Source organism: Camelus bactrianus, chromosome 6, assembly GCF_048773025.1.
Source record: "Camelus bactrianus isolate YW-2024 breed Bactrian camel chromosome 6, ASM4877302v1, whole genome shotgun sequence".
In the NCBI taxonomy this organism is placed as follows: Eukaryota; Metazoa; Chordata; class Mammalia; order Artiodactyla; family Camelidae; genus Camelus; species Camelus bactrianus.
Genome location: NC_133544.1, coordinates 75,739,337 through 75,760,533, shown reverse-complemented (window position 1 = coordinate 75,760,533; position 21,197 = coordinate 75,739,337). Strand labels below are relative to the sequence as shown.

The 21,197-nt window shown below is 38.7% G+C and overlaps 2 protein-coding genes across 3 annotated transcripts in view; one reads left to right on the top strand and one right to left on the bottom strand.

Annotated features, from left to right (window-relative positions):
- SLC30A4 (solute carrier family 30 member 4) overlaps positions 1-6,990 on the top strand; it is a 32,023-nt gene extending 25,033 nt beyond the window's left edge. For both annotated transcript variants that reach the window (XM_074366058.1, XM_074366057.1), the window contains exons 7-8: positions 676-810; positions 1,426-6,990. In XM_074366058.1, the coding sequence (XP_074222159.1) occupies positions 676-810; positions 1,426-1,580 (290 nt within the window). In that variant the 3' untranslated portion in view covers positions 1,581-6,990. The remainder of the gene's footprint in view (positions 1-675; positions 811-1,425) is intronic.
- BLOC1S6 (biogenesis of lysosomal organelles complex 1 subunit 6) overlaps positions 1-21,197 on the bottom strand; it is a 102,099-nt gene that overhangs the window by 68,738 nt on the left and 12,164 nt on the right. The window lies entirely within an intron of this gene.

The window sequence follows — 21,197 nt, the reverse complement described above, 5'->3', positions numbered from 1 at the left end:
GAGCCATGTCTTTCTTTTTTTTTTACTGATACTTACTAGGCTGTAATAACACCACTTTACATGCAGAGAACATGTAAGAGTTGATGCACTCTTCCATCTGTCATCCATTTGATCCTTACAATAGCCAAGAAAAGTATGCATGAGGCAGACATTATTATCCCCATTTACCAATAAGAAAATTGAGGCTCAGAGGGGTAACATATCTTGATTAGGGTCATGCAGCTAATAAACTGTGGACCAGGACAAGTCTTTTGATTCTTAATGCAGCTATGTTTAGTAGTTTATTAAGTCCGTAATTCCCATTCAGCTTGCTACTCTGTCATAGTTTCAACAACCCTGCCTTACTGATATTAAGTATAAGCATTTAACTATGATTTCTCGATAGTAGGTTTATCATCATTGCATGTTCCTTTCTTTTTTTGTCTATCTTAGCTTTTTATTATATGAAGTATTCTGGGTTGATTGATAATCCTTTTTAGAGTGAATGAACATTTTAGAAGTACTTATTAACCTCTTATATGTATATCCTGCTATACATGTGCATGGTTTATCTTAAAGTATTACTGAAGTGTTAATTTAAATTGAGTTTGGTAAAGCCATGTGGGTTTTTTTTAATGTACTGTCTAACTTTTTTCTCAAAATAACCTTTACTTACAAATGATACATTCTAAATAGGTGTACCAAGCCATTTGAATGTAGACTATATCAGAGAAGCCTTGATGAAAATAGAAGATGTATATTCAGTGGAGGATTTAAATATCTGGTCTCTCACTTCAGGAAAACCTACTGCCATAGTACACATACAGCTAAGTATGTTGCTGACGGTAAATGCTGGGGTTGGTGGACTTCTAGCTTTGGAATTAAACATGTGTGCTTATAATTAAGTAGGATGACTTTTCTGCTGGAAATATTTGTTTTAAGGGAAGGGTGAGGCTCTTCAAAAGGTGAGTTGCAGGTCAATATATTAATAACAGATCAATAATTACCTACCTCTTTGGGATGAGATACTACAAATTGATTTTGCCTTTAGATGAAAGGCATTAAGTGTATTTATTATCATGATTTTTCTACATAAGAAAAGCTAGACTCTCACTTTTATTTCTTTAAATCATTTCACAGATTGATGCTTTTATTTTTAATCAAAATAGTACACGCATTTTTTTTAAGTGCAAAAGATGAAAGACTTGGGATTGATGTCTAGTATTCTTTCTCTCCCCAAGAGTGGTCTGGAGAGATTGGAATAAGGAGGAGTCATTCTGGCTTTGTAAACTGATGTACTTCTCTAACAGAATAGCTTCAAGAGGGTAGAAGTCAAATTAATAAAAATATATTCACAGTATAGTAAGGTGGTTTTTGCCCTTTGTCTTGTTCACTAACGTGTAACTGTGTACAATGAAGAGTAATGATATTTTCTTGACATTGCAGTTCCTGGAAGTTCATCTAAATGGGAGGAAGTACAGTCCAAAGCAAAGCATTTATTATTGAACACATTCGGCATGTATAAATGTACTATTCAGCTTCAGAGTTACAGGCAAGAAGTGGACAGAACTTGTGCGAACTGTCAGAGATCCAGTCCCTAATTTTATATGTGTTGGGGACTACTGCCTTATTTATCCTGCAGTCACAGACGTAAGAGCAATAAATGCACACCTCGGTGAGAAATGGAATCCCTGACAGCTGTGTGCATATCAAGCCGGTCTCTCAGAACAGTCACTCCAGCCTGACGGTGCCAGTTTCTGGTTAATGGTAAAATGAGACTTCTCTATGATTTTCAGATGAAGATGTTTCTAAAATGCTGTTTACAGAATGAGACATGACTTATAGATACCTCACAGAAGACAATCCAAGACTGTACTTCATTGATTATGACAGTACCTGTCTTAAAGGAAGCATCAAGAATTCAGTATTTGCATTTAAAAATCCTTTTTAAGGACCATTTTATATCAAGCCAGTGCTGGAAAACTGCGGGGTTTTTTTTTTATTATGTAATCATCACACCCAGCTACTGGAATTTGACACCCAAGCTCTCTTTTTACCAAAATTATTTCTCAACAGATTTCAGAAAGCACTACTAATTATCCAGAAAGTGGAATAAGCATGTATTCCTAGAGTTTCAGAATGATTTATTTCACAAATAAGTCTTAATGGTATTGTTATAATTTGTAATCTGCTTTTTCCAGATGTTACAGGGTTTTGAATCTCAAATGATTTTGATTATTTGTAATCTTATCAGCATCAAATCTTTACATATTGTGGTCACTGACATTAAATTATTTAGGGAATATTATCAGTATTATTCTGAATAGCAGAAGTTAATCATAAACTCAAATTATTATATGTGATAATTTAAAACAAAATATAAGCATGAGGATGGGGTGTGGTGTTTCAGACTTAAGTCTTCCTGAAGTCACTTTTATTGTTCATGGAATTATCTTTAAGAACAGCAAGAAATTGCAAGAGGTAGACAATGATCCTCTGTCCTTTTAAGAACTCCCTTCCCTTTTGTACAGAAGGTTTGCTTGCTACCTTGCTTCTTGCTTCCATACCAGTTAACCTGTGTGTGCCCGTTCAGGGTAAAACTCTGGAAAGCTGAGGTTCGGCTTGCCCTCTACCTCTCACGTGTAGATTAACCACATTCCTCCAGGGAGAACTTTGGCTGGGTCATATGGGTTAGGGATTCTCCATGGACTCCAAAAACCCTACGATATAATTTTGCGGTTTTTCCAATAAGAATACCATAGCAGAAATGCCCAGAGGGATTGGAGGAAGATATTACTCTGGGAAAACAAAATTCTCAAGGGTTTTTGACTTTGTGTGTGTTTTTAAAGCAGGGGAATTGGGATGGACGTTAAATCTGTGTTGTAGGGAGGCTAAGCATAGAAGTTTTCAAACCAAACGCAACTAATTGGTAACAGTTGTGTTAAAGAGGCAGGTGTGAATATTCATGTTTAATTTTGCAGCAGTTGGTTTTGTGATTACCTTTACGCACATTAGAAATCCATTTTCAAAAGGAACAGTTTCTTATACCAAGAATAGATATGGTTCTTTGATTCCTCAGAATCAGAGTAGAGTAGCAATGTACCAGGCAAGCTGTGAACTGAAATCCTAGATGGGCACACCGAAGAAATCTCATGTCAGTGGAGAACAGGAAACAGATCTCATCTTTCTACCAAGTACCTCACTACAAATAACCTAAGATAAAACCTAGATTTACCTGAAAAATTGTTAAGAGTTGATAGTACCCAATGTAAGGGTTGATGAGGATTAATGATTCCCAATAAAACCCAGTGCTTATTGAATTGAATTGAAAATTCACTTTTTAGGATTCTTACTGTGAATCGATTTTAAATGATTTGAATTTTTCTAAAATTTCAGTAGCATATAAACTGTTAAAATCAAAATAAATATAAAATTAAAATACAGAGGGCAAGTAAGAATAAGTAAGAGACGTTTCCATGGGCATCTGGGCATTTGTGAGCTTTGAGTACTTAGCGAGAGAAAGGAAAAGAATATGCCTTATATGCTAGTGGGTTCTCTCATATTTGCAGTTGTTCCTCCTATCTGCAAAGGTTGTTTTTTGTAAACTTTCCTTTATCTTAAATAGATACATCTGACTTTTCATATCTACCCATTCCTTGGAAAGTTGTTTGATGAAACAGTCTAAAACGCATTTGAGGACTGAAAGGATCCCTTTGTAAAATGCAGAAACACTGAAAACTTTTGTAAATCTTACAGTGTTCTGCGTTAAGTGAGGTACACATGGAGTTTCCTGTGCTTTGCATTTTGTAGCAAGGACTTACAGATTTTGTACTTGTACTTTACTGGTTCAGTAAGATTTGGGGACTGATTTAACTTTTTGTAACTTGACAAGACCCACAGAGAAGGATGTGAACTTAGCAGATACAACTAGGGACTACACAGCTGGTCTGTCATTTACCCACTGAGCCACAGCCCTGAGTTACACTCCTCAGCCAACTCTCAGAGAAAGGGCTCTCCATTGTCCTGGGAAAGGCAGTGGCTGAGTTTGTATAAACACCTAGCATTGTTAATTTTGCACAGGGAAAACAGATCACAGCATAAAATCTGGGCAGTTCTTCAGTGTGATGTATTTCAGTTAACATTTGCAAATAATCAGAGTTACTTGTGTACATAACCTGTGTTTTACAACTCTAGCCAGATGCAGAATTTTGATTTATTTTAGGGAAGAGACCTATTGTTTCATGAAGGACCATGCTGCCTTAGAAATATAATGTGGGGAATGTAGTTGAATAAGGCATATTTCAGAGGGCTTTGAAATGCAGAACCCAGAGCAATTGTAATTCCTACATACATTTTTCCATTAGCTATGCCTTGTGTAATGTGAACCTAGATTTTCACAACTTGCAGCTCCCGTCAGTGCAGTTTGCCAAATCACTAGATTTCTTACTTTACTGTTTTCTTTTCAGCTTTGAGTGCTTTGTTCCCAGTCTCTATAACTAAGTTTCCTGCTCATAGGAATCTCAGTGTTGTGGTCCTTTCTCTTGAATCCAGGTGTGCTCACTGAGAGTATTTGTCTCCAGTAGAATTTTCCCAGAATAGACACAGGCAGGATCAGATACGTGAGCTTCCCTTTCATTTTAACGTGAAGAAAAACTATCTTTCAGAGACAAAGCACCACTTACAAATGTGTTTCTGGGTGGGGAAGGACCTTTTTTTTTTTTTAACAGCTTATTTTCCTGATCCAGAGTTCTCTGCATGCTGGACCTTCTAGAATAAGTGTGGTGGAAGTAGACACACCATACAACCACACGCGAAAATCACTGCTCATAAGACCCCAGGTTGTGTTTCTCAAACAACTATTCTCACTACTTTAGAAGAGATGAGCATTCACTTCTGAAACAAGCACAATTAGCTAAATTTATTTTCTTCCTGTGTGTTTATATTAATTGGTTCACCATAACAAATAAGGCGTTCTTACAGAATTTGAGCCCCTTTGGAATAAGGTCTTAGGCACCTTTGCTGTTGACTCACTCTAGCTTACATATAGTAAACTTCAAGTTACAGAATGTGTTCCTAGAGACAAGATTGGTTCGTTTGGTTCAGTTTGTCTCTGAGCCGAGCTTCGCTCATGAGCGGCTGGGTATTAGTCACAAATGAATAGTGACACTCACTATGTGCTGTGTTGAGGGGAAGCAACCCTGAGTGCCAGACTGAGAGACATCGTCTTTCTAACCAAAATATTGTTCACAAACCCTGGCTGCAAACATGTCCTGTGAATCACAGCTCACAGGGCTTCAGATTTATTTTACAGATCGCCAGTCAGGGGTATTGCTTGTGATGTTGGTAGCAGGCAAATTGAAGAGAATTGCTGTGGAGTTCCTCAGTGTTGAATGAATTGTGTGTGTGCAGCTTGGTTACACATGGAGGCCAGTCTGCCATTGAATTCTCACTTCTAAAAGGTTTAACCTGTTCCTCAGTGGTACTGTGAGGACCAACAAACATTTTCCGAATTTTGGTAAGATTGGAAAACATTTATGGAGGTTTTCCCAGTTTAACCCATGACAGTGTTCATTTGAATATTGCAATTAAGTATATTCTGAAATAACTGCAACACAAAATTGAAATGTGCCAGTATGTCAGCTTTGCACCTAAAGATAATGTATATTTGGAAAGCTTATGTTTCTCTAAATAAGTATATGTTAATAAGTAAGCCATATCACAGTTTAAGAAATTGTATATACTTTTCCATATACACCTTCAGAAACCAGGTATTTTGCATATGATTGATTTTAGAAAGATTTTGAAGCTGGAGTTTGTCCATGTAATTTAAGATCAAAGTATAGTATATATATATATATATGTACTGTATTTGCAATTTTCAAATTGTAATTTCCTATACATTTATTAAAGTATTGTTTTGCCATGTGGTTTATTAAAAATGAAAGTGTACAGTTCCTTAAATTAAATTTCTAGGGTTCTTTTACTGAATAATCATAAAGGGCCTTAAAACATAAACTTCTTAGAAAGAAAAGCATTAGAAAATAGGTTTCAACCTATCTAGTTTTATCATCTAATTGTAATGCCCCCTTAGATAAGAACTAAACCTGAAAAAAGTCTTCCAGATAGGATAAAAGAGAGTAAAAGGACCTTTATCTTTTTGTATCGGTCACTTTTAATGTCCCTGCAGCCCCAGCGACAGTGGCAGAACGGAGAGAAAGAAGCTCCTGCAACAGTAGGACTGGGGAGGCCCAGGGGTAAGTCTGAGTGCAGCGGCCTGAAGTGTCGGTGACCAGGAATGCAGGCCAGGGGTCAGACGCCACACCTCACAGGCCTGTCTGCCACAGCCTGTCTGCACGGTTCAAAGAGCTGAGAATGGTTTTCTCATTTTTTAATGGTTAGGGGATCAGAATGACAGTAATATTTAATGATGTAAAAATTATGTGAACTTTAAACGTCAGTGTCTGTAAATAAAGTATTACTTGAACACAGCCACGCTCACCCGGCCAAGCATAGTCCGTGGTGATCTCATGCTGCAGTAGCAGAGTTGAGTAGTTGCGACAAACACGAGATATTTACTGTCTGTTCCCTTTACAGAAAAAGTCTGCCGGCCTCTGGTGCACCCTGTTTACCCTGTTGTACCCTTTTAAGGCCTTAGCAGCATTCGTGGGTGCAGCAAGCTCTCCTAGCGCCTGCTCGGAAGGCTCTGTGCGGGTCGATCAGCCAGCCAGCTGAGTCACCAAAGGGTCTTTTCCTCCCTTTACCTTTTTTCTTTTCTTTATGCCCCTTGGAGTTTGGGGCAGAAATACAGGGAAAGAGTAGCAAGGTTTCCAGTATTATCTACGTACTGTATGTTCTACCTGACATTCAGCAGCAAAGCCATGTTTCTACCCGGAGCAACGTGATCACCAAGATCACTTAATCCTTCTCAACATAAAGCTTATTCACCTGCCTGTTAAATTTCTCACTTAAGTTATGACAGAAATGAAATTAATAAAAATGTATGTGTGTTGAGTACCTTATGTAGTTTGTGGCCAGTTGGGAGATCACAAAGGAAAAATGGCATTTTATCTGCTAAGTAAATTGAAAACTGGTTATCAGGCTTTTAAAATAGTACGTTCTTTAAAGTTTGCCAGTTACCTAGGAAAAGATTAAACTTTCTGAAAACAGTAATAAAATACAGTTTTAGATAAGTTATACTAGTAAATACTGAGATGTTACATATTCTTTGATTATATACCTAGATATATTTCTATTTTTGATGTGTCGTTTTTGGGGTCCATGTCAGATGCTAAAATAAATCCTAATTTGGGGTAACAGCCTTATGCTTTCTTATGCTAAACTTTTAGCTTTAATAGTAGAATAATATTTTTCGGTTATCATTCAATTCCAAGTATGATCTATTATAACTGCTACAAGCTATGAAATAAACTAAGCATAAATAGGAAGTATGACACCTTATGACTAACTATCTCTATGTGAATCATGTTTTAGGAAGCTCAGTGAAATGCCACCTAAGATCTCATCATCTTCAAGCACAATTCTTGTTTAAGGCTCTCATTTATAGAATATAAACTGTAAAGTATGGCCTGTGGGTATTACACAATAAACATGAGGATGATACTTTGTAAATTACCAAATAGCTTCCATGCCTCCTGTCCTGGACTCTTCAAAGACTTGTTCTGGTTTGACTTTCAAATTCCTGTTGTCTGTGTTTCACTTGCCAGTTTCTGCATATTGGTTTGTGGGTTTGAGGGTTGTTTTTTTTTTTTAACACTTTTGTTCACTTTAACAAAATGCTGACACTATGGAAGAAATGCATATGGGTAGGTTTTTCTCTAAAATATATTGAAATATTCCTTGGTAAGAGAGTAGGATTTTTTTTTTAACAGGAAACTTTTAGAGACCTCCCGAAGCAAGGCTGGCCCTAGAGCAAGACAGACCACCTCAGTTCTCTCGACTCTCCTAGGAATAAAGCTCTGACCCCATCCTCTTCTGTCATCTTTCCCCCACTTCCTGTCCAGAGGAAACCTGCTAACAGCATAAAGGTAGCAGGGATGTTTATCTCTGAGCAGTGAATGTTTGGCTCCAACTTCAGAACTGGGGTGAAGATAAGAGTTTCCTGGACTTGATCACTAATCTATCATATTCAGCTGTGAAGGCTATAGGACAAATCCCAGTTCCAACAGGCTTTTAATCCGTTACAGCTTGACTGGAGTTTCAGTATTAACAGAACACAAGCCTATTCCATCCTCTTTTTGATTCTTTGTGTAAGAATATTTTCCAAAACCCAGGATATTTTTAAAACCCCTAAGAAAAGTATTACAGAAGTTAACAGTGTTTTAACCATTGATATACATTCGGTTTCAGAAGCATTCTCATCTTAGATACCATGATATTGAAATTGAGACATCTCAAGATGTTTGTTCAATTGTTTGGAAAAAATTTTTTTTTCTAGAGTAGATTGGCTTCCAGATGCCATCATTTTATAATCATTCATTCAACTAAGAATTACTCTTTGAAGGCTGCCTCCCTACCACTGAGCATGTTACAGACTAGAACATGAAACTCCTATTTATTTTTAAAATTAAACAAGAAATGAAACAATATTGCCATTTTGGAGAGCATATTGGGCCATACGGTCATCCCTATAGATAGATCACACTCCCATAAGGGATGGCTTGAGAAACTGGGCTGTGGTATAAAACCCATCCTTTCGGTAAAAACACACAAACTCCTTTTAATCTGGTGACTGCTTACTTCCCCACCCACAGTTCCATCCTCTCCATGACTATATCCTACCTCCCATGTATCAGCCATACCAAACTACAGTCAACCTTTGGTTAACGGAGGAAATAATATTTGCTAATTTGTATTGAGCCCTGACTGCATTTCAGACACTGTGCCATGCACATTTTATGTATTTAATCCTTGTGATGGTACCTTAAAGAACACTATAATCTTCATTTTGCAAATGAAACTGAGATCAGAAATGGTTAAGTGATCAAAGTCATATAGGTAGAGCAGTAATGCAGGAATAGAAGCCATAGACAACTCTTAAATACAGTTATAACTAGTAAACATGTAATACAAAAGGGATGCAATGTAGACTAATGTAGTTAAAACCATAACCAAGTTTTAGATAACAGTTGTATAAAAGTAATGGAAGTATAATAGTTTAGGAATGCAACTCAAATGTATATGATTACATGCAAGCTTAGCAAAAAAGTAGCCCAAAGTTTATGCTATTTCTTCATTGAGTTCTTGTTTTCTGAGGTACCAGAATGGCACTTAATTGCATCTCAGCACATTCCCTTCACTGGCCCTTCCTCTCCTTATTCCTCAGCCCTCACAGCCATGACTGGGAAAGGCTGGGATCCAAGCCACAGGGGCTGGACTCCTCCTGGCCTTCCCTCTATAGTCAGCCTGTCCTTTAAGTCCAGAACACAGCATTTCCCAGTCCACACCTGGTCTTGTTTGTAAGCAGGGGATGGGGGAGGGTATTCCATGTTACAATCAACAAACCATAGCACCCACTGGTCACAGCAGCCCCCCAAATCTTAAGTCAATTCATGCACAGTTTGAGGGGAGGGAAGGACAGCTATAAATTAAGAAAGGGCTGTGCCCACCAGTCAGCCATCACCCAAAAATGATAGAGACAAAGAGCGAGCTCAGAAACACTGCACAGAGTGTGTGAACCCACAGGAAACAAAACAAAACAAAACGCAAGCCTCTGTTATTTCATAGAAATTACCAGGAAGGCATCCCCACAAGTCATGGAATTACGGGTTAAAGCTGATCTCATCTTGGTTGGGAGTCGGTAAAGTCTAGTTGATATCTGGGGTAGTTACTAGGCAGCTCCAAAGCAAAGAGATGCTTTCCCTGTGAGCTCACACAGAGGCAGGGACTCTGGAGGGCTGCCCGGGTTTCCATCCTGGCTTTCTCCCTAACAGTGAGAACTGGGGAAAGTTACTGAACTCTGTGCCTCAGTTTCTCCATTTGAAAATGGGGATAAGAAATGTCTCTACCTAATGTGACATATACGAGGATTAAATGAACCACATAATGAAAGTGCTAAGAATACACAAAACTCAAATGTCAGCTATCATTATTACAAGTGCATTTCTTCACAAATGCACTTTTTTTGACTAACTGAGCACTACGAGTCTTGCAGCTCCCAGAACAAGACTAACCTTCTTATCTTCTCCTCCTCTGCCCCCTTTGTTATCTGGAAGATCTTTTCCCCAATTTATTTAACTCATAAAAACGATCTCATCCTTAAAGTCTGTCCTCAAGCATCAACTCCTCCAAGAAGTTTTCCTTGCTGTCCCTAAGTGAGTTAGGAGCCCCTCCTCTGCTCCCCTCCCTCATTCGGTCACTGTCACTGTCACCATGGAGAGCCACCACTGTCTGATTACCCACAAACTGCCTGGGGGGGACCCAGATCTCCTCCTTGAGTCTGCAGCATTAGAGACACAGGAGGGCTGCGTGAATGTTCCCACGGTTGGAAACTATACTAATTAATTATCTATATGCACAGATTTTTTTTTAAGGAGCCCTAAGTACCACCACTGTCAGTGCTCTGATCTCTTCCTTACCTCATAAGGTATCCAAACCTCTATCATAAAACTGCTCTTCTGTAAAGATATTCCAGATTGGCCATCTCCCAATGACCAGCTGGTTTTTTTGTATGTGGGATATGTATAATTATACTACAGCCATGCAAGTGTTTATGCTTTTCTTTATCTTTTCATTTTAGGATTGCAACAGAAATTAGACACTTTTCTGAAATACCCCCAGACAGTTATGCAACTAAATTGGTTTTAACAGCCAGCAGTTATTATCACTTACAGAGTCTGATAATCTCTCTTGGAGCCCAGTGGAAGGACTGAGCTGGTTCCTGTCAATTCTAGTCTTACTGATAACAGCTTATTTGTTTTTATAAAAGACTCTTTCTTTCTAAAAGATGAATTAATAAAGTGACTATTTTCAGCTTGAAATGGGGGAACAGCTCACACTACTTTCAAAGAACTGATGGATTTTAAATCAATGACCTCACTGTTACAGCATGTAGGCAAGTATGCACAAGCGCACTAGATTAAGAGGCAGGGGCTTTGCTATGTGTGTCTCATTGGACGGGTTACTACATTTAGCTGGTCCTCAGTCTGGCTGTCTGAATAAAAAAAACAATAACAACAACGACAGCATTGATTGAATGCTTAGCACCATACCTGCCAGGCAGTGTTCCAAAAGCTTTTCAAATATTTATCTTTTCTTAATCCATTTCAAGCAGAGACATTCTCATTTTTATTTTGGGGAATTAACTGTTCTGAAAGCTTTTCAGGTTTTCAGGAACCCTACCAAACAGCCCTGTGAGTTATTATAACCCCAGTTTTACAGATGAGGAAGCTGAGGCAGAGAAAGGTTAAGAAACTCACCTCCAGTTATTAACCTTGAGCTGGGATTCAAATCCAGGCAGTCTGGCCCCAGTGTCCACTCTCTTACCCTTTACCATGTGATCAGCACTGAGCTTGACCTCATAGGTTATCTAGTGCAGTATTGCGTGCTGTTCTAAGAGGGCCGGGGGTGGCTGCTCTGGGCCACAGCAAAGACCTGCCTGCGTAGGCAGCTGTCGGGGGCGGAGAGGGGCGGAAGTGGGTAACAAGGGGCATAGCAGGAATGTGCCTGTTTCATCAGTGACTGTCCAACCAGATAGACAGGTTACCTTAACTCTGTCCCTATGTCTCCCAGAGCTGCCTGAGGTTTCTAACATGTTTTTCAAATAAACACCCTGAAGGGCTGTGCCTTACTGCCTCCTCTCTTGCATACTTGGTTGGTGAGACACTAAGAAGAGACAGCGTGGTGCAGTGGAAAGGAGAGGGTTTGGATCCAGCCTGCAGTGGGTTCAGATTCGGCTCTGTGAACTTAATAGCTGTGTGATCGTAGCAAGGGCTTGAAGCTGTCAGCTGTACAAGAGGATAACACCCTGGACCTCACAGGCTTGCTTTAGGGCTGAACCAAAACTGCATACATAAAACGTCTACACTGTGCTTGATGCTCAATAAAATGTCATCTCTTTTCTCCACTTCCCACTCCGTGGTTGAGAAATTGCAAGTGTCCCTGCAGGACACATATAATTAGTTTAGTCTAATTCAGGTATCATTTATTCAGCAAAGGATGTTACCTGAGGATGGAAAGAAACTATTATCAGGGGTTTTATATCCGGTCATTTCATTCATACCAGCTTCCTGTACGTGGGGCAGAACTGACCTTGAACTTATCTCCAGCTTCACTCAGTGTGATCTTAGGTAAATTATTTGACATCTTCAGGCTCAGCTTTTTATTGGTAAAGTGGGGGGATCATACTATTACCTGAACTTAGAGGACTGTGGTGAGAATTAAATGAGATGATGTGTACAAAGGGCCTGGCATGTGCTAGGTGCTCACTCAATGGTGGCTGCAGCTGTCATTATTCCTATTTTGGGTTCCCGGGCTTCCTTGGCTCCAGCAGAAGCTTTCCTGACACCCTACAAACAGGCTCAAAGTCACAGACCTAAATATACAATTAAGATGCAGGATCTGCTTCACCAGTGAGTCATTCATAACCATCCCAGCACAGATCATGCCTTCAGCTCAAAGATGACATCCTATCATAGACCCTTCGTCTTCCTTCTACCAAAATCCTCTGCTTAGGGCTTCGTCTTCCTTCTACCAAAATCCTCTGCTTAGGGCTGCTTCTGGGGAACCATAGATGGGCACAAGAACCTAAAAGTTCTTAGGAAGCCTCTTGGTTCAATAAACCCACACCTCCTAACTCAGGGTCTAAAAATTGTTTTTCTCTACAGGGAGACCTACAAAGAGATGTGTGTGCATCACATCACAGTGACAGAGGAGAGCTCAGAGGATAGGGAGCCCCATGAGGGGGATGTCCCCCCACCATGTCCCTAGGACAGGCACGACTAGTAATAGTATGAGTTCAGCACATGTCCTCATCTTCCCTCCCACCCCCACTTCACAACGAATGTCCCTCCAATCTGAAACACCAAGTTCACCAACTACAGCCCGATCCTCCAAACATACCTGTCCCTGTACCCGGTTCTTATTTGCACAGTAGGACAGTAGGCCTTATTTCATGAGTAAGATAGGGAGGGCTTTCATCCCTCACCCTCACCCCACAGCCTTCCCAGGGCCACCTCCACAGCATCTGAACAGGGTTGAGCTACTCTACTTTATCATCACCTGGGATTCTTCCTACCATTCCTCAGTGGACTTCAAAGTTGAACACACCCATAGCCCAACTAAACTGAGCCCACTAGACTGTCAGCACTGTGCCACAGTGAGTGGCGCAAAGTGGGCCTCGAGAGATCACTGCCGAATAAACGACGAATGAATACATTTAGACTGTAGGGGAGTGGAAGTCATGACATGGAGCAGGACCTTGTGGGGCCCTCTGGGGTACCAATCCTTTCTGTGTCCCCATTTCCTGTTTGTAGGAGATAGGCTTCATTCACGTTGGCGTTGGGAACAGAGGAAGGTTTGTTGCAGGGCCAAGCAGGGAGAATGGGTGGCTCGTGCTCAAAAAAACCCAAACTCTCTGATGGTTTTCAGGGAGAAGTTGTTATGGGCTTCTATATTTGGGGTGAGGGCCACAGGATGTGTGCCTTGCTTCTGATTATTGGTGGTGAGGCAACAGGGCAGTGTTCCGGGAGTCTTGTGCTCAGCCTGAAGCTGCCATCTTCCACCTGGTGGGTGCCTTAGTTCCTACAGAACAACTCAAAGGTATTATTATGTATATTCCTTGAGGAGGAACCAGGACCCTGCCCCAAAGCTGCACTATTGTTTCTCAGCTGTTCCTCCCTTGTCTCTGCACTCCCTCCCTTCCCTGATAAGGAACTGTTTGAATCTGCCCTTTGGAAGGTCAAAGAGGCTGAATGAAGCCTAGTTTCTATAAACAGGAAATGAGGGACACAAGGACAGGTGAAAGGGAGGGATTACAAAGGTACATGGAAAAAATTTGGGGAATGATATGTGTGTCCTCTGTCTTGATGGTGCTGACTGATTCACTGGTGCACAAATACACCAAATATTACAAAATCATACCCTTTAAATGTGTGTAAGGCATTGTATGTCAATTATATCTCAATTAAAAACAAGAGTAAAAAAATTCAATAAAATTAAAAATTCAGCTCCCAAGTCACTCTAGCCACATTTCAAGCACTCGGTAGTATTAACTAAAAAATTGGCACTTGCCATCTACCTCTGCTTGGATTAAATCATGAGCTGCTGCAGCTGCTGCCATCCAACACACCCTGAAAGGAGTTCAGGATGGACGTCAGGAATGAGGCCCTCTGTGCTCTGGGAAAACTGGCTAAACAGGCCTTCAGATAGATATTTTCAAGAGAAGATTTTATGACCCCAATTCTTGTGTCTCCTCCTATCTAGAAAAGCACTAAAATCATTAACAGTGACGTCTGCTCCTCGTGACTAGCAGCAGCCTCTGCCTAAATGTGTGCTTGATTGCACATCCCCCTTCACTGAAATCATACATAACACTGAGTTTTCTCCCTCTCTGGAACAGTTTCTCAGAGCTTTCTGGGATGCTGTCTCCCAGGCTATAGTCTTCATTTTGCCCCTAAATAAAACTTAACCCACAACTTTCATGTTGTGTGATTTTATTTCAGTCAATAGTCTTGGCGACCCCACAAAGGGACCCAGAGCAGACTTCTCTCCTTTGCCTGAACTCTATGAGGAACCGGAGCCTTGGTACCAGCAGAGGCCCTTTGCGCCCATCCACCTCCTGGGAGAGTCCAGATGAATCTGGGTGAGTCTCCCCTGGTTCTCAGATCTCCCATATTTGTTGATGATCCTGAGTTTTATTTGGTGGTGTTTCCAGGTACCTGGCCCTCCAGTCAAGAGATATTGGGGGGAGAGACATAACCAGTGGAGATGTGCTGGATGGGGATGGTTGAAAGATACCAGGAAAATACCCATGCGGCCTGGTTGAAAGATACCAAGGTCTGGACTGAGTGGCTAGGCAAGAGAGAGCAGACGCTTTTCTTCAGTTTGGCTACCTCAATAGAATTTGTCAGGGATAAAATTTCACTTTTATCCCTGACAAATTCAACTTTAAAATGAGAAATAGAGTCTTTCAAACAAAGAAACAAAGGGCATCAGAAAACCAACCTCCGACTAACATCCCAGCCAGATTCATGTACAGAGCTCATACTTACAAGTACCCACTTAATTGGGGAAACCATGCTAAAGGAGATTTCAATCTAAAATAGCCAATTTAGGGTTCTTTTGATATTCCAAAATTGATATTTTTGCGTGCACAGTTAGAAAAAGCCAGCCATAAGAGCAAAAGGACGGAATGGAATGCTTACTTGATTGGTATTTAGAAGCTTCTAAAAGAGGAAATGATAAAGTAACTTCTTTGTAGGAAACCAACAAGAGTTGCTTAAAACTGTATCAGAACTAAAAAAGGCTGCTAGCACTGACACTGTCTCTCCCTCTGCTTCTCCCACGTATTTTCTTCAATCTGAATTGCCTGGTCCAGACACGATCTCTTTTTCTCTTCCATCTTTTCCACCTCCTTCTGTTCCCTCTTCCCTGGTAAAGGAGGATAAAAATTCAGAGGTGATTATCGCTCCCCTTAATGAGAAATCTATTACAGGGAGAGGTGAACCATCCTCGGTGCTCATGTACACACCCTGGACCCAAGCAGAGCTTAGAGCCTTGTCTAAGGAATTTTCCAATCCAAGGTAGAATCCATTGGGGTTTGCTAAGGAGTCTGAGTTAACCATCCAGACCTATGAGCCCTGGTTTTCAAATCTGTATCAATTAGTTTCTGAAAGCAAACCAAGGGAATGGACAGAGAAAGCAGGTTGCAAACGACCTCTAATGGACTTTGAATTACATAGTCCACAGGCTCACACTGAATACAAGGAATTAGCTCAATAATTACTCAGATTTAATCCCAGAGCTTTTTCCAAAAAGGTACAGATTGGACAAAGATTCATCAGTGCAAGCAAAGACCCGATGAACCAATTCCGGACTATTATGAAAGGTTTAAAAAAAAACTTTTAAGGACTATTCTGGCTTGACACCTGAATCATTCTCTAATCACCAAAATGATCCTTTAATTAACTCTGCCTTTTTGGAAGGCTTAGATGAAGAATTGACTACTCTAGTCAAAAGACACAGTCTAGGTTGGTCCACATTACCTACAAATGCCCTTCTTATACTGGCTGACCAACTTCTCAAGACCATTAAAAAAAAGAAAAGAGGATATCTAAAAAAATCATGAACCTTCAATTGTGCTAATTAAGTACTCAATGCCAGCTGAAGTTTAACCGACCCCATTTAATCCACAACCGATAGAGAAAACCAACGTTCCCTTTTACTGCAGAAAACCAGAGCATCAGAAAATAAATTGTAAGTTAAGAAGAAGCCTAGAAGGAAAACTGGATTTTAGACCAGAATTACAAGTTAAACAAGAATAGGGCTGCTCTCGGGGGACATGGGGCGTCTTCCCCCTTCCCCTCTCTAACACCATAGGAGAAGTAGAAATGATTGTACAAGGAGAAACAATTAAAGCCCTGATGGATACAGGGGCCACCTTTTCAGTCTTGAACCCTACTAAAATTAAAGGACCTCTCTTTCAGAGTAATTCCTTGTACAGATGGTAGGGATTTCTAATGCACCTATTAAGGCTTTTAAATCATTACCTTTAGAATGCTACTTAGGGGAACATAAAGGAAGGCACTCCTTTTTTCTAGTAGAAAGCGCTCCCGTTCACCTGATAGGCAGAGATCTATTCGAAACTCATGAAATCTGTATTTCCTTTACTATTAAAGGAGAAATGTTCCTAGATCTGAAGGACCAGACTTCCTTCGTCGTATAATGTTTGTGACTCATGATGAGGATGACACTGAACAAGGCAAATTGCTAGGCTTAGTACCTAAAGAATTGTGGGCACTTGATTCTACCGACATTGGAAGAATACATTCCGCACCTGACCCATTAAAATATTGCCATTCTGTAGGGCCAAACCCTGATGCCTTACTGTCCATATTCCTAAAAACAGTGACTTCTTTTCTGTGATAGAGCTCTGTAGCACTTTTATTTTTTTGTATTCCTGTACATCCAGATGATCAGTATCTTTTTGCCTTTTCTTGGAATGAGAGGCAATATATGAGGACTGTAATGTCAGAGGGCTATATTGAAAGTCCCACTTACTTCTCCCAGATACTAAAAGCAGACCTAGAAAATCCTTTCAGAATTCTGACACTGAGAGAACAAGCACTTCTAGGACAACTTGCTTTTCTCTCCCTGTGCCTTAAGACCAGGCTCTCAGGAACATTTATCTTACCTAGACCATCTCTAATTCCTGAGACGGCAGGAAAGAAGAAAAAAAAGGGGGGGGGGGATGAAGCCTTTTAAATTTAGCTTGTTCCAACTGTTAAAACTACTGTATTTTATATTGTAATACCTGATTCATGACCAAGTTTAGAAAATGAAGCTATGAGATCTCTGTGTCTATCTATATGTCTATGTGTGTATCATATGTGTCTACCTTTGGATGGTATTATCAAAATTAAATTGTAAATGAGCTCTACTTAATTGGCCTAATAGGAAATTAAGTGCTTATATAAATTTTCAGAAATTTAAAAGGAAACTGGCCAGAATGAATTTCAGGTTCACATGAACTGGGAAATATTCAGTATTAAATTAATACCTGGTATTAAAGTTAAAGCTTGCTGATCTAATTAATATAGGCATGTCTTTAGACTCATCAACATTAAGTATAATACCTTTATTGTAACTAGGTTTAATAGAAGTCATATAAGATCCTATTGTATCTGTTGCAAATTTGTGGGCAAGAAAAATAATTTGGCATGGTGCAATTTTTAAAAGTAAAGTGAATGCAAATGAGATAAGAGCCTCTGGATGAATTCTTTAGGAGTAATATATTTTAGAAATGTCTACTTAAAAAGAATTTCTCCAGATATTTGGTAACTTAAATTTTTGAGTTGTGCTAAATTAAGTTAAATGGTGGAAGTTTATTGAATAACGAGATCATTCCCAAATATAGTAAGATAATGAAACATGAATTACTGAATATTGGCTTCCTTTTGCAGAAAAGCTAAAGTTATGTAGGACTATTAATCAATATGTTTAGTGCCCAAATAAGGTATTTTCTACAAGAAAGCACATGGTGTTTTATAAATTATTATTGATATTTATGTTTGCCAATCTACAGAATACTAATGTAAAAGATATTCATAATTGCTTAGTTCTTAGTTTTCATTAGAAATTGAGATTTTTAAGAGTTAAGGATTCTATGTCATTCTAAGTGAAGTAAGCCAGACAGAGAAAGAAAAATACCATATGAGATCGCTCATATGTGGAATCTAAAAAAAAAAAAGAAAGAAAAGAAACAAACAAAGCATAAATACAAAACAGAAATAGACTCACAGACATAGAATACAAACTTATGGTTGCCAAGGGGGTAGGGGGTGGGAAGAGATAGACTGAGATTTCAAAATTGTAGAATAGATAAACAAGATTATACTGTATAGCACAGGGAAATATATACAAGGTCTTATGGTAGCTCATAGAGAAAAAAAGTGACAATGTATATATATATGTTCCTGTATAACTGAAAAATTGTGCTCTACACTGGAATTTGACACAACATTGTAAAATTATTATAAATCAATAAAAATGTTTAAAAAAAGAGTTGAGGATTCTATTTTTAAAATTTAATTAAAGCTACTAAGAAAAATAAAGGAAACTTTCAGTATACAGTAGGAAAGTAGGATGTCTGATTCCATAAAGAAGGTCTGAGGAATGGAATTGCATTTAGTTTAAGGGAAAATAAAACTAGGTTTGTCCTATAGCTGGTTGTTTCTGGATGGAGAAAAATAAGAAGCAAACTAATGTGGATAAAGAAAGTGGAAAAGAAACCCTAGGAAGAGAGCTTTGTGTATGATCAGGACTAATTAAATTTAGATTTAATTTAAATAAGTAAATGGATTTGGTTGTTAAAAATAAACTGATGCAAAATTTGAATTTAGTTTTACTCTCTGATAAGAGGAGATTTTTCTTAAAATGTTGATCTGTTTTTGATAATAGAGTATAAATTTTCTTTTACCTTTAATTGTAAATCTGTTATAAGTTTCCATATTTGCCTTTGAAATGTTTTATCCCTTTGGCTAAAGAAATAAGTATTATTTCACAGTGACCTATAATCCTACCTAAGTGTTTAAAAAAAAAAAAAAACAAATCTTTTTGATATTTTTTGACAAACTTCCCAAATCAAATTTTAAAGAAGTTTCTTTGACCTCTGGCTAACTTTGAGATGCTTCAAAGGGCTCTGGAAATATCCCAAAAAGAGATATTAATTAGGTTCATTTGGTATGTTAAATTGCATGGCAAGTATTACCAGATAAGTAACCTTCTTAGGTTATAGTAGGAAAAACATTATTAATATATATATTCTAGAAATTATATGTAATTCTTTTTTTTTTAATTGATTTATAATCTATATGGAATTCTTTTTTAAAAAATCTGGCATATCCTGGTAAATGCTACCAATCATAATTCTAGTTATTATCTTAAAGCATTGTAAGCAGCACCTAAGTTTCTTGTCTGTTGCACTGTAATAAGGTTTTTAACCATGCCTTAAGTTTTTTACCATCATAAATAGTTATGGTTTACTCTGATGCCTTTGCAAAATGCCTCTTCTTCAAGGTTTATAGAAAAGGCTTTTCTGGTAAGTACAGGTTTCTGATAACAGTCAGACCATAATACTGGACTGGATAAGAAATGAAACAATTCTAATGGAAAACTTGTTGGCTTCATAAAACCGTTAACAAACAGGATTAGTTATATAGGACTGAGTGAACTGCTGAATAATGGCTGTAATTTTTATGGTTCCTGCCTGAAACATTACTAGCTTTTATTTATTTATTTTTCAATTAAAAAACATTACTAGCGTTTAATCTGTGTTTTCCAGATATAAAGAACCACTTCTCCTTAAGTTAATTATGACTCACAGCAATTTGGTAAATGATACCTATGTAAGCAGACTTGCAACAGTTATCTTTTCTATCTGATCCCTCCAGAGATTGGAAACGCTTAGATTCCCAGTGGCTTTATCAGATAAATTAGGAAGACCACGTCCTACCAGGTATAGGAATCTCAAGGTATTTTGAAAACCTTGAAAGGAAAAGTCTTCACCTAAATCTGTAAGGCAAAATCTGTGACAAACCCTTGACATGGCTTTCCTGGCCCTAGGAGACCTTATGAAAATTTCAGTCTGAGACTCCTTATGAAAAGTTCCAGCACAGCCAATGTAGAAGAGCCTATATGATCAAATAATCAGACTTAATTTGTGGACAAATTAATCTTGATTTGGATGTATTTGATATAAATATGGGTAACTTTAGAAAGAAAAGATTTATGTTTCAGTGAATATTAAATTCTAGTTTTGTTCATGGAGGTCTGTATTTATGACCTAAGACTCACTTCCCAGATAGTTCCTTGTTGTTTGGTTATATTATTGCAAAGTTTAATTGAATTATTGAAAGGACAATCTAAGTTTGTTTCTGAGGCTTATCTCAGAAATCTATTCTTGGACGGAAAGCCAGTGCCCTGTGACCTGCAACCAAGAGATTATGCATCCTGGAAACGACAGGATTTAAAGGACTATCTCCAGCCGAGATGGAAGCACCTTTGTCAGGTACTCTTAACTAGCTCATGTACAATGGACTGAAGGGAATTGACTCTTGGATTAATATTCCTGCTTACAAAAGGCCTCCGCACTGAACTGGCCTATAGAAAGGACTGCTGACCTTAAAATCACCTTAAAACAATGCTCAAACAAAGGAGAAGCTACCAGACTAGGATGAGAAGATGACATCTGAGGTAGACAGCTGACCCCAGACACCGGACCAGGCCTGTACACCAGTTACCTTGATGATTGTTCACACCTTTGCTTATGAGCTAAATGTATTTCAGTCTTATGCAGAGTTAAAGTTAATCTAATTGTTAGGTTTATGGTCAATTACTTATATCCAGTACTTCTGGGCTACCTTGGTGGGTTTCCCCACTCCAGGGCTCTAACTAGATAGCCTTTAGGAAATTTATTCTAGAAGAAAGAAATTATAGTTCTATTTAGGATGCTATTGACATTACTAGGTGGGATCCCTCACATG